Source organism: Ostrea edulis, chromosome 6 (assembly GCF_947568905.1).
Source record: "Ostrea edulis chromosome 6, xbOstEdul1.1, whole genome shotgun sequence".
Classification (NCBI taxonomy): domain Eukaryota; kingdom Metazoa; phylum Mollusca; class Bivalvia; order Ostreida; family Ostreidae; genus Ostrea; species Ostrea edulis.
The window spans coordinates 36376433-36394554 of record NC_079169.1 but is presented as its reverse complement, the minus strand read 5'-3'; the positions used below and the strand labels follow the sequence as shown (position 1 = coordinate 36394554).

At 35.5% G+C, this 18122-nt stretch overlaps 2 protein-coding genes across 5 annotated transcripts; both read right to left on the bottom strand.

The window, feature by feature from the left end:
* Positions 1-3101: 3101 nt before the first annotated feature.
* LOC125647132 (uncharacterized) lies at positions 3102-3792 on the bottom strand. Its single transcript, XM_048873818.2, has one exon. It carries the CDS (start codon positions 3706-3708, stop codon positions 3184-3186), a length of 525 nt encoding a protein of 174 aa, XP_048729775.2. The 5' UTR covers positions 3709-3792; the 3' UTR covers positions 3102-3183.
* Positions 3793-6731: 2939 nt separating this feature from the next.
* On the bottom strand, positions 6732-14816 carry LOC125647131 (uncharacterized). 4 transcript variants are annotated; one of them, XM_056139517.1, is made up of 3 exons: positions 14629-14816; positions 11184-11324; positions 8733-10417 (listed from the first exon to the last, which is right to left on the bottom strand). In XM_056139517.1, the coding sequence occupies exons 2-3, from the start codon at positions 11311-11313 to the stop codon at positions 8886-8888; spliced, it is 1662 nt and encodes a 553-aa protein (XP_055995492.1). In that variant the 5' UTR covers positions 11314-11324; positions 14629-14816; the 3' UTR covers positions 8733-8885. The 4 variants fall into 4 exon arrangements, 2 of the variants coding, with proteins under 2 accessions (XP_055995492.1, XP_048729774.2); XM_048873817.2 differs by having other exon boundaries at positions 14619-14798; XR_008795744.1 differs by lacking the exons at positions 8733-10417; positions 11184-11324 and adding an exon at positions 6732-6866 and having other exon boundaries at positions 14619-14798.
* Between the last annotated feature and the right edge of the window lie 3306 nt (positions 14817-18122).

Sequence of the window (18122 nt, the reverse complement as noted above, 5' to 3'; positions counted from 1 at the left end):
ACTGTATCCACAGTCGGAATTTTTTATTTCACCGGATTTTTGCCACTGTGTGATTGACATGTTCTGGACACTTCGAAATCAAATTGAAGAACTGGTTAAATAGCATGAGAACTAATCACTTCACCGCAATTACCGGACGCATCAAAGACCCACGAAATTACATCCCCATGAACCAACAAAATTTTACTTTTACCCACGAACATTGGCCCCCACGAATAAAAATGATTCCTGAGTAACTCCTATAAGGAATAGAAATTAAAGAGTTGGGCAAACACGGACCCCTGGTGGGATCAGGTGCCTAGGACGAGTAAGCATTACCAATCGACCGGTCACACCCGCTGTGAGCCCTATGTCTTGATCAGGTAAACGGAGTAATCCGTAGTCAAGAACGGCCTAATAATCCGCATGAAACACGCCAGACTGCATTTGACTCAATGATAGCATAAAGATTTCCGCCATAGGTCAATTCCTTCAGTAGCAAACTACCCATTCTCGCTTTTAAAACAAAATAGAAGGAAATCTTAAAATCTTTGAATTTGTCTGGACAGTAGACATCGAGATCTATAATGGTTTTCTGTGAACTAATGATTTACGCAATGTTGTGTCTTGCAATAAAAGAGTACTTGGAACACAGAAATGAATGTCAATATAATCCCAGCAGAAAAAAAATCAATATATGCACCCAGGGGTGCATGAGCCGAGTTGCATGGGATACATTGTAAAGTCAGGAATGGTGTGGCATATTTATAATTGTGAAGAACTAATTGTTGGATATAATGTAATAAATTCTTGTGAATACATTTTTAAAAGGAGTTTGGAAATGGGCATCCTTCATTGTTGTATATTACCTCTTAGAGTTATCATGCAGATCAAGACATTTCTAAAATTTTCAATCTTTTTTCAGGACTATGACTTTGACATTTTCCTCCAAAATCAATAGGGGGGTCTTCCTAACCTGCTATCCAACAATATAACCAAGTTTCATTTGATTCAGTTTTAAACTTTTCGAGTTACTATCCAGAAACCATATTTGTCTGAAGTTTTCAATCTATTGTCGGTCACTGTGACCTTGACCTTTCTTCTCCAAATCAATAGTGGCCTTGCTTTGCTGGTATCCAACAATATATACAAGTTTCATTTGATTCAAATTAAAAAATTTCGAGTTATCCTCCTGAAACCAAATTTTTTTTTTTGAATTTTAAATCTATTTTCGGTCACTGTGACCTTTGACCTATTTTCTCCAAAATCAATAGAGGTCTTCCTTACCTGGAACATAACAATATCTTTAAGTATCATTTGATTCGGATTTAAACTTTCTGAGTTATCATCCGGAAACCAAATTTTTCTGAAATTTTCATTCTATTTTCGGTCACTGTGACCTTGACCTTTGACCATTTTTCTCCAAAATCAATAGGGGTCTTCCTTACCTGGAACATAACAATATCTTTAAGTATCATTTGATTCGGATTTAAACTTTCTGAGTTATCATCCGGACACCAAATTTTTCTGAAATTTTCATTCTATTTTCGGTCACTGTGACCTTGACCTTTGACCATTTTCTCCAAAATCAATAGGGGTCTTCCTTACCTGGAACATAACAATATCTTTAAGTATCATTTGATTCGGATTTAAACTTTCTGAGTTATCATCCGGAAACCAAATTTTTCTGAAATTTTCATTCTATTTTCGGTCACTGTGACCTTGACCTTTGACCATTTTTCTCCAAAATTAATAGGGGTCTTCCTTACTTGGTACCCAACAATACATCAAAGTTTCATTTGATTAGATTGTAAACTTTTCGAGTTATCATCCGGAAACCAATTGTTGACGCCCAACCGCCCGCCCGCCAACCCGCCCGCATCACCAAACCAATAGCTGAGTTCAACTTCGTTGCAACTTGGTTAAAAAAATGCACCTTTGAGACTTGGCCAAGAAAAGCAAGGATCGGGTTAGAAATAAATCTTGATAACATTTTGGACCTGCATTGAATGGTCAATCGAAAACCTGTACACCAATGGTGCTTAAATTAGTTATTCGAGTGATTTACCATCCGTCTTTTTAAAAAATGATAATAACTTTTAAGAAGTACACACACGAAAGTGTGTAGTCACGCTAAGCTTCATCAGACGTAGGTATAAGCAGGAGGAAACAACCCCCATTACAAAGATTTTACATGCAGGCAGCAGTGACAATTATTGCAGGCTAAAAGTGATATTGTTAAAAGGTATACATGATTATTAAGTTCAAGTTAAAAACTCGATTTTTATGCTATAAATATATTGTAATCTATATCTACTGACAGGTTGATGTTACAGAGGTTTCAACAGCCTCTTTTAAAGTCAGGATTTCGCAAATTCTATGGTCGTTATAATGATTTCGTTTACCCATATAACCTGTCATTAGGTCAAATGCTGTGTGACGTGTTTCATACCGATTGTTAGACCGTTTTTAACACACTGATTTTGACTACGGATTACCCCGTTTACATGATCAAGACATAGGGGTCACGGCGGGTGTGACCGGTCTACAGGGGATGCTTACTCATAGACACCTGATCCCACCTCTGGTGTGTCCAGGGGTCTGTGTTTGCCCAACTCTTTATTTTGTATTCCTTGTGAGATTTATGATTGATCATTGTTCGGTATCTTCGCCTTTCATCTCAGATTTGAATACCATATTAATTCTTCAAGATCGTTTAAATATCTAGTTTTAATTACAAGTTGGTATACTGAACAAAAGCTGATACCAAAACAGATATCATTTTATTCTATCAAGTTTGGCTTCATTTCAAATACGGAGTTGAGTAAAGTCCTCCTGCCACCGTACCTAGCCACAACTGACTGTTTTGATCGACAGCGGTCGAAGTAATGGATCCAGTGGTGCAGATAATGGATTCGATACCAGTATTTATTCTATGCATAAACTCTAGACTTGGGTAAATTATGAAGAGTTCTCTGTTTGATGCCAGGATAACATTGCCAAGATTGTCGACTGAAGCACTCGCTGGATATACACTTTCAATACACACTCCGTTCATTTTCTCTGATGAAATTATTTTAACCTTCAAGGGAATCATCGCAGGATTATTGGTGCGAAGAGCAATTATTTGACCATTAAGTGAAATGATGTGATTTATGTCATCACAGCCTTTTTCAGTGTTGAATACCCCCTCAACTTCTCCACTCATACTAAGTTTGATAATGAAATTACTGAAAGAGCCATCATCTTCAGCTTTGCTAGAATATGCAACACAAATATTGCTTCATTTTCACAGAGAATTCCACACAGGTTTGTAGCATATGATGAGAGATCGACGAATAGCCGGCTGTTTCCATCTCGAGATATCATTGTTATGACAGGTTTTGCAACTCCGGCGTATCCTTGTGTTTCCAGGAGGTCTCCTGAGGGAGTGCAATAGTTAAACACCGGACTGTGATCTAAGTCAATAGTTCGGAGGATTTTGCCTGAAGTATTTAGCAGCTGAACGCATCCTATCAAATAATTTACCCATATCAAATTGTCATTCGATACACTGATTCCATGTATGGCTGATGTTCCACTTGCTTCAGGATAAAACCTGGAATCTATTTCCTCGAAAAACAAAGTGGAAAAACGTTTTGGTGGTGACTGTTCTCTTTTTGGCAATAATGGATCATCTGTTTTTGTCACTGATTTGGGTGGAGTTTTCGTTGATTTTTGTTTGATCATCTTTGCTTTGGAAATCCTACAATGTTTAGTTTCAGTGCTTTATTTAGTATTTGAGTGCAGATGTGCCTCTTTAGTTTGATCAGAGTTCTTTAAGACTCGACCTCTACTTTGTTTTCGTGGTTTTTTTTGGGGGGGGGGGGGTTGGATAGACATGCTGGGTATCATTTCCTTTTCTGGTGCTTTTGAAGTTAACATTGGTTTTGGGATCCCTTGTAATATTCTCTTCCTTCCAGATTTAAGGGTTCCACACAGGGTCATTTTTCTTCCATCTTTATCTCTTTTAGTGAGTTTTATTCTTGATAAATGTTCTCCTTTGATTTTGGTTTTCCCCGTATTAGTGTTAAGTTCGAATCTGGAGTCTTTCTCTTGTTGTTCTGATCTGTCTTCATAGATAGTCCAGTCAAACGCTTTGTTCCAAGGGGTTGGATTTTCCGTTTGATATTTTTCCCAAGTGTGTTTGAGAAGTGATTCCTTATTTCGAATGCGGGATCTTGGTTGTATTTCTTTCGATTTATTCATTTTGGTATGCTTCGTTTTTTGTCCCCTTGCTGATATTGCGCGCTGCGCGCTCGTTCTTTGGTCATAATTTTTTAAGCATCTTCGTTTGATATTCTCATTTGCTAGACTCTCGTCTGAAAATGTACATTAAAAATGCATGCATTAGACAGAAGCGATCTATGATTTAATGGTCTCGATCATACCACATAAATTGTAATAGTTGATTGCTTTTTGATAATGAGACTTTGACATGAGGATCTATAAAGAAGAAATTTCCACCCATGTGGAGACGTCACCATTGCCGGTGAAGGGATGCAGAATTTAGACCTATGCTCTGCGCTTATGGCCTTTGAGCAGGAAGGGATCTTTATCTTGCCACACCTGCTGTGACACGGGACCTCGGTTTTTGAGGTCTCATCCGAAGGACCACCCCATTTAGTCCCCTCTTACGACAAGCAAGGGGTACTGAGGACCTATTCTCACCCGGATCGCCACAGGATTGATCTTACGAATGAAATCGTAATTCGTCATGCCGAATAGCTGACCAATGACGAAATGAATAGAGTGGTCCCTCATAATTTCAAATTTGAAACTTAATTAGCATTTCGAATGTGTTTACAATGATAGTTTTTGTCCCGTGCGACAATCTAAGGGCAAAATTATGAACACACGTGGTATCTTCTCGTCAAACGCAGTAATCAAAAACATAACGCACTATAATAATGACAAACAGAAAAACTGCTATATTGTAAATAGTGGCCTGATTTCTTGGACATTGCCGGGTAGTGTGCAACCTAATATCGGTAATATGTTTTAACTTTAAAGTTATAAGGCGCAACTGAAACAGAGCAATCCCGGACCATTCGATATCTGACATGTTGGACAGTTTTCGACTTATTACCTACTTTCAAGATCTATGTCATCATAAAACATGTTTAACCAAAATATTTTTGTTTGTTTATCCAGGTGTTAGTACATATCAATTACAAAAAGTAGTAACAGTGACTTCTGTAAACATCGAATTATCAGATGAATATCGTATTGAAATTTATCGATGTGTCATATCGTTGGTCTCGGGATGGGGTGTCCTTCGTTGAATGAGATGTGCATTTTTTTCTCGCTACCCATTTTACCTGAAATAAACAATCGTTGATATTTTCACAACGAAGCAGATTTATGCAGTAATGCAGTAATTTTTGTAGCGAAGACCCAATGTATTATCCAGATAAGGATTAGGCAGTTTCTTATCAAACGAAAATAAATTAAAGAAGAAAACTTAAAAATCGGGTTTCGAATCCGTCCCGGTTTTCACTACCCATTTTACCAACTATCTCGAGAATGTGCGATTCATTGCAGACCTAAACGCCTATGATGTTGCCTCGTTCTAGGCGCTTCGTTTTGAAAATTTCCATAATGCTGATTCAAGACTAAAATAACGGATTGAAGAAACGAAACGAACAGGCATATTCTATTTATTCAACAATTATCAAAATTTATTTCTTCCTTAAGATCAAAATTAAGCATCGATAAACACAATATTTACTTCATATCGCATTGTCTTTAGTTATAAACTGGCTTAGATCCGCCAAAGCGTGTCCACCTCTTTACTCTCATTTTTGCTATTTCAGGGTAGTTTATCGAAAACGAAAGTATGTTTTTAATTAATTTTATGATATTTACTAGTGAAATAAAATTCCAATATACATTATCTATTGGCCATGTCATGTCTTTTAATTCCGTTTGCAATTGTGATATTGCATGTGCTCGCTGAATTCCAAATGAAGTACATGTATATAGTGGAAATTTTCTTTGGGAACATACTTATGGCCAAGTACTGTATATATATATATTTCACATAGAGAAATTTCACGTGGGGATCTGGGTTAGAATAGGTCATCAGTACCCCTTTGCTTGTCTTAAGAGGCGACTACGGTAAATGGGGCGGTCCTTCGGATGATACCGCAAAAACCGAGGTCCAGTGCCACAGTAGGTGTGGCACGATAAAGATCCCTCCATAAGCGCCGAGCATAGGCCTAAATTTTGCAGCCCTTCACTGGCAGTGGTGACGTCTCCATATGAGTGAAATATTCTCGAGAGGGACGTTAAACAATAATCAATCACATAGAGAAATAAACGATTTGGTTCCGTATGATATAATACAGTTTTGATCGTTGTATGTTTGTAGGAATACCAGTAACAAAATCACAACCGGAACACCCTCTAAATTATACAGATTTTTTTTTTTATCAAAGATAAAAATGTACAATAGCTTATTAGTATCAAGGGAACAAAACTTGACCAGTAATACATCCTCCGTAGGACAAAAAGATAATCATAAAATGACCAGAAATTTTCTTATGATTTCGAGATAAGTACTTTAACGTAACTTGTATGTGATAACCTAATACTAGTATTATTCCAATTCAAAGGAGCATAATAAGAAGAAAACGAACTCGATATCTTTTATTGAAATTGTAACATACTGCTTAAAATTGAAGCACATAAATGGTTTTATTCACCTTGATCATTTTGCTCTGTCTCGTGTTTCCTTTTCCGTAAATTATACGACTTCCGGATTGGTTCATTCTGCACCAAAGAAGTGTTGTTTTTATGTGTAGCTCTACTGGTTCGTCTTTCCCGCCTCTTCATCTCTGTATTGACTGTAAGATACATTCACTTTGTGTCATGTATTGATCTATTATTGATACTTAAAGCGGACATTAATTTAAACAGTATTTTATTATGAATAACACAATAAGCGGACATTGATATTGGGAGAAACTGCGAGTCCAGATCCCTGTCCCTTCAGACTGGTAATAAGAGTATACTGGAAAACAACACATAACACAAGCTGTTCAATCGAGGGAAATGTTGAACACGACTGGAAGCTACCCACAAAACTTCCAGCTGATATTTGATGGAGAAATGAGACAACATTTACATGTAGATCTGTAACACCCACACGGTTTTATAAAATGTTCTAGCTAATGGACAGACAGATTAACAGACATTGCTACAGTAATACATCGTGTAATACAGATGTACATGTATAAAATAATGCACTTCTGAAATATGATAAGGTGAAGAAAACAAACAGTCATCAATCTCATAATTCTTATAAGGAATATAAAACAGAGAGTTGGACACACGGATATACCAGAGGTGGGATAAGGTTCCTAGGAGGAGTATGTATCCCCTGTCGACTGGTCACACCTGCCGTGAACCTTATATCTTGATCAGTTGAACGGAGTAATCTGTACTCAGAATGTAAGGGGAAAAGCGCAGTGTAATTTAGAAGAGCAAAGCTTGAATACTGAATAGACAGACAGACGCCACTGTACCTTAGCTTAATATAGCCTTTCTAAAGATAGGTGCATAAAAATATCAATGTTCGCATTTATCTCCTTTTTTGGTTACCTGATTTACTCACGTGATTTATTTCTATTGGTCAGCGTCCTTCGTGTGTCATCCGTGGGGCGTTAACGATTGAACATTTTTAACTTCTTGATAACCACCATTTCTTTTAAAATTGGGAATGAAACATTTGTGGGACAAGGGTGACATTTAGATTGTAAATTTCAGGACTCCTACACCCCCGGGGCTGGGCAAACACTGACCAAGTTTTACAAATGTTCTCTACAACCACACATCAGTATGGAAAAAACCCAAATGTATGTAGTCATGTAGAGCAGAAAGGCCTATTTATGAGCCCCAAGGTAGAAGTTTTATCTTTAGGTATGAGCCTTTGAATTATTCATAGATTTTATATGTAAAATATTTAAAATCATCTATAATTATATTAATACTGAATTGAATCTACATGAACATTTAGAAAGAGCAGGTAGTAAATTTTATGATCCCAGGGTAGGAGTTTTGGTACCAGGGTGGGGCCAAAATGATCATAGTGATTAAAAGTGTGCATTAACAATTAAACATATCTAAAGTTTTGATAATTACCCTTCCAATTCTTTTGAAGTTTGACATTGTGCATTTTTTGAGACTAGGGGATCGAATGTAAATTGTAATAATTATCCCATGGGAGAAAAAATGCCTTAGGATACATTCACCTGCAGGATGGTAGTTATATGGGATAATTTCACCAGTGTGTTATTGCATAGGATAAATAATCCTAATTGGTCAAGTATGGGAGTAATCCTATGTATCATTGGATTGATTATCGTATACATTCGGAACACCCCAGGGATTAAATGGAGAGCTCCGGTAGGCGTCGTGTCACTCGGTGCAAACTTCCGTTGCTTTCGACAAGTAGGGGCAGGTATCGAGGATGTTTCGGGTCACTGAATCTTTAATACGGCATGTAGACATAAGCAGACGATAGGGAGAAGTCGTTGGATCTATTTCCAACGTAGATTTCGCCAGAAACCGGTAGTCAGAGAGTAGAAATTGTTAAAAACAAGCCGTGAATCGAGGGCCCCCCAGAAATCCAAGATTGTGAGTGTCGTCCCTTTACTTTTTTTTTAATGTACACATGATACACCTTTTTTAAAACCTAAAAAAAAAGCGGATTTTGGTGGTGGATTTTATTTATATAATTTATTATTCGGACACAAATCATGCAAAACTTCAATTTATTATTCGGGAACAAATAATACAAAACTTCAATATCTGACAACCGAGCCCCTGTGGACTATACATTTACTCTATTATCAAGCTTGACTTCATGTCAAATACTGAGTTGAATACAGTCCTCCTGACGCAGTACCTAGCCACAACTGACTGTTTTTATCGACAGCAGTCGAGATAATGGATCCAATACCAGTATTTACTTTCTGCATAAACTCCAAACTTGGGTCAAATATCATGAGTTCTGTGTTTGATGCCAGGATAACATTGCCAAGATTGTCGACTGAAGCACTCGCTGAATAGACACTTTCAATACATACTCCGTTCATTTTCTCTGATGAAATTATTTTCCCCTTCAAGGGAATCATAGCAGAATTATTTGTGCGAAGAGCAATTATTTGACCATTAAGTGAAATGATGTGATTTATGTTATCACAGTCATTTTCTGTATTGAATATCCCTTCCACTTCTCCACTCATATTAAGTTTGATAATAAAATAACTCCCGGTAAAGCCACCATCTTCAGCTTTGCTAGAATATGCAACGACGAATATTACTTCATTTTCACAGAGAATTCCACACAGGTTTGTAGCATATGACGAGAGATCGGCGAATAGCCGGCTGTTTCCATCTCGAGATATCATTGTTATGACAGGTTTTGAGCCTCCAGCGTATCCTTGTGTTTCCAGGAGGTCTCCTGAGGGAATACAACAGTTAAACACCGGACTGTGATCTAAGTGGATAGTTCGGAGGATTTTGCCTGAAGTGTTTAGCAGCTGAACGCATCCTATCAAATAATTTACCCATATCAAATTGTCGTTCGATACACTGATTCCATGTATGTTTGACATTCTACTTGCTTCAGGATAATACCTGGTATCAATTTTCTTGACAAACAACGTGGGAAAATATTTTGGTTGTAATCTTTCTCTTCCTTGCAATGAAGGATAATCCGTTTTTGTTACCAATTTGCGTGCAGCTTTCGTTGATTTTCGTTTGATCGTGTTTGGTTTGGAAATTCTACAATGTTTAGGTTCAGTGCTTTGTTCAATATTCATATGCAGTTGTTTCTCGTTGGTTCGATTAGAGTTCTTTAAGACCTGAACTCTACTTAGTTTTCGTGTTTTTTGTTTTTGGATAAAAATGCTGGATACCATTTCTTTTTCTGGTGCTTTTGAAGTTAACATTGGTTTTGGAGTTCCTTGTAATATTCTCTTCTTTCCAGGTTTTGGGGTTCCACACAAGGTCCTTTGCTTTCTATCTTTATCTCTTTTAGGGAGTTTTATTCTTAATGATTGTTCTCCTTTGACTTGGGTCTTCTTCCGCAGTAGTGGTGTATTCGAATCTGAGGTCTTTCTCTTGCTGTTCTCGCCTTTCTTCATAGATAATCGAGTCAAACGTTTTGTTCCCATTGCTTGGATTTTCGGTGCGATATCTTTTCTAAGTGGCTGCTTGAGAAGTGTTTTCTTATTTTGATTGCGAAATCGCGGCTGTTTGCTTTTGGGTTTATCCATTTTGGTATGCTGCATTTTTTGTCCCCTTGTTGATATTGCGTGTTGCGTGCTCGTTTTTTGGTCATCATTTTTTAAGCATCTCCTCTTGGTGTTCTCATTTACCAGAATCTCGTCTGAAAATAGATATAAAAAAGCATGACTCATCATAAAGCGATGTATGATTTAATAGTCTCTATCATACCACATACTAGTTGATTGCTTTTTAATAATAAAACTTTAACATGTTGATTTAAAGAAAACGATATTATAATTATATATGCACATAAATTGATAATTATGCACCAGAAGAAAATATCTGTAGTCATGTGATGTCTTTTAAATCCGTTTGTGATTGAGATGGTGCATGTTCTCGGTGAATTCCTTCCCCTGGTGTGAGTTCATGAAAATAACATCTATACTTCACTTATCTTGCACAGAGAAGTATACTATTTTGTTCGATATGATATCGGACAGTTTTGAACTTTGTATGTTTGTAGGCAAACCAGTCTCAAAATCACAACCGGAACACCTTTAAAATTATACAGAACAAAGAACAATAGCCTATTAGTATCACAGGAACAACGCTTTACTAGTAATTATCTCCTTGTCACACGATAAGAGATTGACCATGTGAGAAAACATCTCAAAAAATCAAGATATTAGTTATCTTGAAATAATTTTGGGATAATATTTCAGAATTACAACAAAAGACCTTAAAATGACAAGAACGATTCTCATGATGTCGAGATAGATACTTTAAGATAACATGTATATGATAACTTAACATTATTCCAATTCAAAGGAGCATAAAAACAAGAACACAAACTCAAAATCTCGATATCTTTTAGTGAAATTCTAAGATACTTCATAAAATTGAATCACATAAATGATTTTATTCACCTTGATCATTTTGTTTAGTCTCGTGTTTCCTTTTCCGTAAATTATACGACTTCCGGATTGGTTCATTCTGCACCAAAGAAGTGTTGTTTTCATGTGTAGCTCTACTGGTTCGTCTTCCCTGCCTCTTCATCTCTGTATTGACTGTAAGATACATTTACTTTATGTCATGTATTGATCAATTATTGACACTTAAAGCGGACATTGATACTGGGATAAACTGCGGGTCCAGATCCCTGCCCCTTCAGACTGGTAATAACAGTATATATTTACATGTATATCTGTAACACACACACACGCGGTTTTATGAAATGTTCTAGCTAATGGACAGCCAGATTAACAGCCATTGCTACAATAATACATCCTGTTCTAGCTAATGGACAGACAGATCAGTCATTGCTACAATAATACATCCTGTTCTATCTAATGGACAGACAGATTAACAGACATTGCTACAGTAATACATCTGGTGTAAGACAGATGTATAAAATAATGCACATCTGAAATATGATAAGGTGAAGATGACAAACAGTCATCAATCTCATAATTCTTATAAGCCAGGAATATAAAACAGAGAGTTGGACACACGCAGACCCCTGGGATAAGGTTCCTAGAAGGAGTAAACATCCCCAGTCGACTGGTCACACCCGCCGTGAGCCCTATATCTTGATCGGTTGAACAGAGTAATCTGTATTCAGAATGTAAGGGACAAAGCACAGCGTAATATATAATAAGGTCAGAGGTTTAATACTGAATGGATAGACAGACGTCATTGTACCTTAATATATTATACCCTCTTTAAAGATAAGTGCATAAAACAGATCAATACTTGCATTAATCCGAGTTTCTCACGTTATACCCTTGCCATTGGGCGGGTCAGCGTTCCTCGTGTGTCATCCGTCGTGTGTGAACAACTGAACATTTCTAACTCCTTGATAATAATCTTTTCAACTCTTTTCAAATTTGTTATGACACATTTTTGGGACAAGGGTGATATTTAAATTGTAAAAATCAGGAGTCCTACATCCCCGCCTTAGAGGCAAGACAAACAATGACCAATTTTCAAAAATCGTCTCTGGAACCATGCATCTCTTAGAAAAACTAAATGCACATAATCATGTAGAGCAGGAAAATATATTTAGTATTTATGATCCTCGGAGTAGACTTTTTAACTCTAGGGCTGGACCAAACTTGAATCATATATAGTGTTTATATTCAAATAATATCCTTTTAATCATATTGATAATAAATTGAATGTACATAACCATTTAGAAAGAGCAAATAACCCTTTACTAAATTGTGAACCCCAGGGTAGAGGATTTGGTATCAGGGTAGGGCCAAAATGATCATAGTGATTAAAAGTGTGCATTAACAATTGAATATATATAACTTCTTCTTGATAACTACCCTTCCCATTCTTTTGAGATTTGACAATAAGCATCTTCGGGACTAGTTGTTTGAATTTTGAATGTAAATCGTGAATTCTAGAACTTCTGCACAAAAAGAGCATTGGGAGTGGAGCCAAAACTACAATCAATTGGCCCATTTTCAAAAATAAATTCCTTATAACCGTTACCTCTGTATGAAAAACAAAATGTATCTAGTCATATAGAACAGGAAATTTTCGATTAAACTTGTAAATTTCGTGATCCCCGAGGTAGAGGTTCTGAATCTAGGGCATGTCAAATCTGGTATACGGATGTGGTGTTATGTGTAAAACATTTAATTAACAACTTCTTTAATGCTATCGATTCTTAATTAAACTTCAATGGATCAGAAGGAGTAGGTACAGTCCTTTTAAATTACTAAAATTTTAAATTTCATGATCCCAGGGGTAGGGCTTTGGTACCAAGATGGAGTCTAAATGTTCATAGCAATTAAATGTCTTTAAAATTTGAAAGACGTCTTAAATTTTCCTGATACTGTATGTAAATTATATGCATTAAAGGAAATAATAATAAACCATGTACTCTCTATGTTATATATCCCCAAATCTGACGTTGTCGAACAACTTTCATTTTCTCAAAATGGAAATAAAAATCTTCCAACATGCACATCTTCAATACCCATACGAACGGCAACAAGTTTTGAATATTTACCTCTATGATCATGCAGTTTCAATTTCATAATACTACATGTAAACTTGTATTAGTCCATAAAATAGACTGGATCCTTTGAAAAAAAATACATGGGTGATCCTCCCCTCCTGTCAGAAATTTGTTAGATGCTCTACTTATTTATCAGCCTAATCTAGGCCTATGTGTTCACAGGTACAACACACTAGGTAGGAATATCAGTAGATTGGGATATTCAATCAGCTGATTTAGGGGGATCAAACCCGTTTGGTATCGCATTTGTATGCTACACCAGAGAAATTTGATATGTATGAAAAGTGGAGGATATGTACAACACTATCGTAAAATTGAAATAGATATTATAATAATATAAGAGACTTAAAATATCATAATGTTGCAAGAGACGTGTATTACAGATTCTAAAACTACATACATTACATGCAAACATAACTAACTTAAGACACAAATTTTTACAACACAAACTAAAGGATAAGAGTTTATGCCAAAACAATATAATCAGATAAGAGAAGGACTATGAAATTCTAAGGCAATGCCAAAGAAATATTAAACTAGCTGCAAACATAAAAGTTAAAATAGCAAGCTAATCATCAAAGGCCAGATTGAAAGCATTAAGAATAAATAGTAATATATTTAATTGAAAGCATAAATAAAAATAATTAAATAAAAATCAAGCACCAAGAAGAAGAAATTAATAATAAAGAATAATAAAGAATCTGAGCAAACTACAATGTCATTTGTAACTAACAACATGCACTGCATTTGCAAGAATCTCCTTCCTAACTGTTGATTTGTGATTTGACCGTTAGTCATATATCTGAAAACGATTGTATCAAAAACGCTATTTAATTCCAATTTGTTTTAACATAAGAGACTAGCATGTGACAGAGTGTTATCGTCCGATACAAAATAACAGATATCATTCAAAAAAATGTTAAAAATTATCGGTCCAAGGACGGACCCCTTGAGTACACCTTGGTACAGACCTAAAAATCCACTGCACAGATAATTCACCTTAATATATTGTTTTCTATTACTGAGATAAGCTCTTTATAAGATTTACAGTATTGTCAGCTAATCCATATGCCTTAAGTTTCAATAAAATTAGATCATGAGGAATACAGTCAAACGCCTTTGACAAATCCATCAATATTGCTAACCTTCTGAGCTCACTGGTGCTAGGCGATGATTTTTGAAATGAATATAGAAATATTGATGATACTTATATTTTCATCCATGTTTTAAAAGCGAGTCATTTTCATGATGTAAAGAACCCTCCTTAATTTCATACGACAAATACATAATCTATAGATAGCCATGACCGATGTATTTAGATACACTGTACCTATACAAACCGTGAATCACTTGTAAAACTCGCACATTTATCCACAGAGTCTGATAATCAGTGTTGAAACACTTCCAACATCAGCATGCGTACACCAAGTCAGCCAGTAGTACAACACTTTACACGCTATCAATATTGAATAGCAGTAACGTTAGTTTAGCAGTACTTGTATAAACACGATACGGGTAAACGAAGGGTGTCTTCCGGTAGCAGGACGTTATGATCCTAAAGACGTTTCTCCCTTAGACGACTCACTCTTTTGCTTTAATTTTTATTTCATATTTAATTTCGATGTTAACTATTTAGTTTTATTTTAAAATCTGCATTACCTATTTCATATATATATTAAAAGAAATAAAATAAACAGTACACAAAGTTAAATTTTTAACCCAAGCGCTTTTATTTTAATATCTTATACCGGACACTGTGATTTAAAAACACACAATTTGGATATATATATATATATATATATATATATATATATATATATAATGGTACCGTATAAGTTTTGCATATATATAGTTTGCCCCAACGAAGATTTTTTTTTTCTGCTGCAGTGCTGACACCAACTTCTTCGGGATGTATTGGACGAAGGAATGGGTGATTAAGATTGACTTGAACGACAGCAACGGCAAGATTCACCCTTTTGAGGATTGTGAGAACGGCAAAGTACATTGTTAAATCGGAATTTGGCGTTATCATCGCACTTTGGAGTCACACACACACACACACACACACACACACACACACACACACACACACACACACACACACACATATATATATATATATATATATATATGACCCCTGGGTCGAGGCCTCTGCTGGTGGACTGTTAGTCCCCGAGGGTCTCTACAGCCCAGTAGCTAAGTACTTCGTTACTAGCTTGAAAATACGGATGTATATTTAATTGCTGTTATAAAATTTAGAAATTCATTTCAAAATTAAGGATTATCTCCCTCATGCATAGCTCTTATCCTTGGACGAATTTGGCTCCACTTGTTTGGCACGCTGTTTTTGGCTATATTTAGCTCTAAAACTTCATAATTATTTCGGATTTCAAACATTTCGGTTGAGTATCACTGAAGAGACATTATTTGTCGAAATGCGCATCTCGTGCATCAAAATTGGTACCGTATAAGTTTTACATATATATATATATATATATATATATATATATATATATATATATATATATACATATATATATATATATGTAAACCCTCAATTAGCTTCATTAATAAATGAAGAAGATTTGAATACTGTCTTTATAACAATTACCCGTTTGTCTTGGATCAGACGGAACACTAGATTAATGGACGTAGATTTTATCCTTTGTTATATGATAATTTTTAACAGTGACGAATTCAGAAAATTTCGAAGGGAGATTACGACTCCAGTTTGTATCTTTTTCGCACAAAAAGGGGTGCGTGATTGAGAACCCCTGCATGTGGGGTTGATAAAACTATAGGGCCTCTCGAAAATTATAATTGACCCGCTAAATAAGTAAAATAAAATTCTGCAAGTTTGTATACAGTTTAAATCCTGTGCGTCAATGTATGGCAAATATATGAAAACAACACTGTTTGAGTGCATTAGAAATATTGAAATGTACATAAAATTGATAATTCCTCTAAAACATGTATCTATTTCATCTTAACCTGAAACAAGCCCACATTCGAAAGTATATGATAGGCGGGTATTACTAAAATAAATAACGGAAAACGGATCGGAATTCAAGAATTAGAATTATATAGATATCACCAAAACTTCGGGAAAGTATGCTGTAATTTAAATAAGATTAAATTTTGTGGAATTTGTTAACTAGTGGTAAAACAATTTTATCTTAAAATTCTGCATCATAAATCGATTAAGCTAAGATGAATAATTGTTTAAGCGTTTTACAAGAATCTTACAAGTAATTTTGGCATTGACAGAAGCGTTAACGAGCAACGACATCTATGGGTAGATGAACATACAGGGTTTATATGCCCTAACACCCATTGGAGTTTGTAATGAATAACAAAATTCAATGCATATCATATACATGTATATGTCCATAAACGCACAATGCAATATAAAAGGACTACATGGATGGACGGACAGACAGATATCACTGTACCTCAATACATCATATCTAAATATAAGTGAATTAAAACAAATCAATGTGTGCATTATGCGAATGATGGTAACATGAATTCTATGGTCGTTATAACGATATAGTTTGCCATTACAACCTATCATTGGGTCAAATGCTGTCTGACGTGTTTCATACCAATTGTTCTTGGCATACTGATTTTGAGTGCATATAACTATGTTTACCTGGTCAAGATATAGGGCTGACGGTGAGTGTGACCGGTCGACAAGGGATGCTTACTCCTACTAGGCACTTGATTTTATCTCTGCCATATCTAGGGGTCCGTAAAGGAGTTACGAGATTGATTACTACTCTTTATCTTCACCTTTCATGATCTAGATTGACTCAGAGAGGAACTAAAGAACAAAGTTCAGTTTATTATAGGACAGAGAAATGAAAATAAAAACAGATATATCAAAAATACATGCATTTGCCAATATTGTGGTGTTTCATTCAAAAATGCTAAACGTCGGTTACAAAAGTAGATTGGAAACTTTAAAAATCATGTGAGTGGAAAGGTTGTAAAACCGCGCATGCGGAGGGTGCAATTATGATAAGATATTTTACATGGTATATACATGTACAACATACTAAAATGATGGGAGAACTAGCTTCACAATATTTGAAGAGATACAATCAAATACTTTCACGTCCAATTTGTGATAATCAGATCATGAGTAAATCCTCCGTATAATTCCCGTTATAGAACACCCTGTCTGTGTGTCTCAGTCAACGATCTCTTTACTTCAATATATTTCATATTTATTTAGCTGATTTAGGAAGATCGAAACTCTTTTGGTATCGCATTTGCTATAATATTACATATATTACATGATTTGGAACAAATGTTGACGATCATGAAAATCTACTATTCCAGTTCTATAGTGCATTTCAAGGTGGAAATGATGATGTAGGTGACAGGACTTGCTCAATAAAGTGATTCAGAACGGTAACTTTACTCCAACAAACACAGATCAAATGTTAAGAAATATGTTTTGGAATGGATTAGCAGAAAATCTAAAAGATATCACTGGACATATTTTCAAAACATGCACCAACTTTGATGAAATGAGACGGGCAGTTAGGAAAGTCGAATAAGATAAACTTTAAAAAGGAAACATCAAGAAAACTTAAAATCCACCAGAAAGTTGCAAGTGCAAGTAATGTGGAAATGTACGAATTAAAGGAAATGATTTAGAAAATAAATACAAAAATGAATCAAATGAAAGAAGACATAATTAATGTCAGAAAGAAGTATCATGAATGCCAAGGTCAATGACACAAAGGACAGCAGGATGAACATTATAAGAACAAAAGAAAAGGTCATGCACAAGAAAATGACAATGGTGAGGAAGCCATATATTACA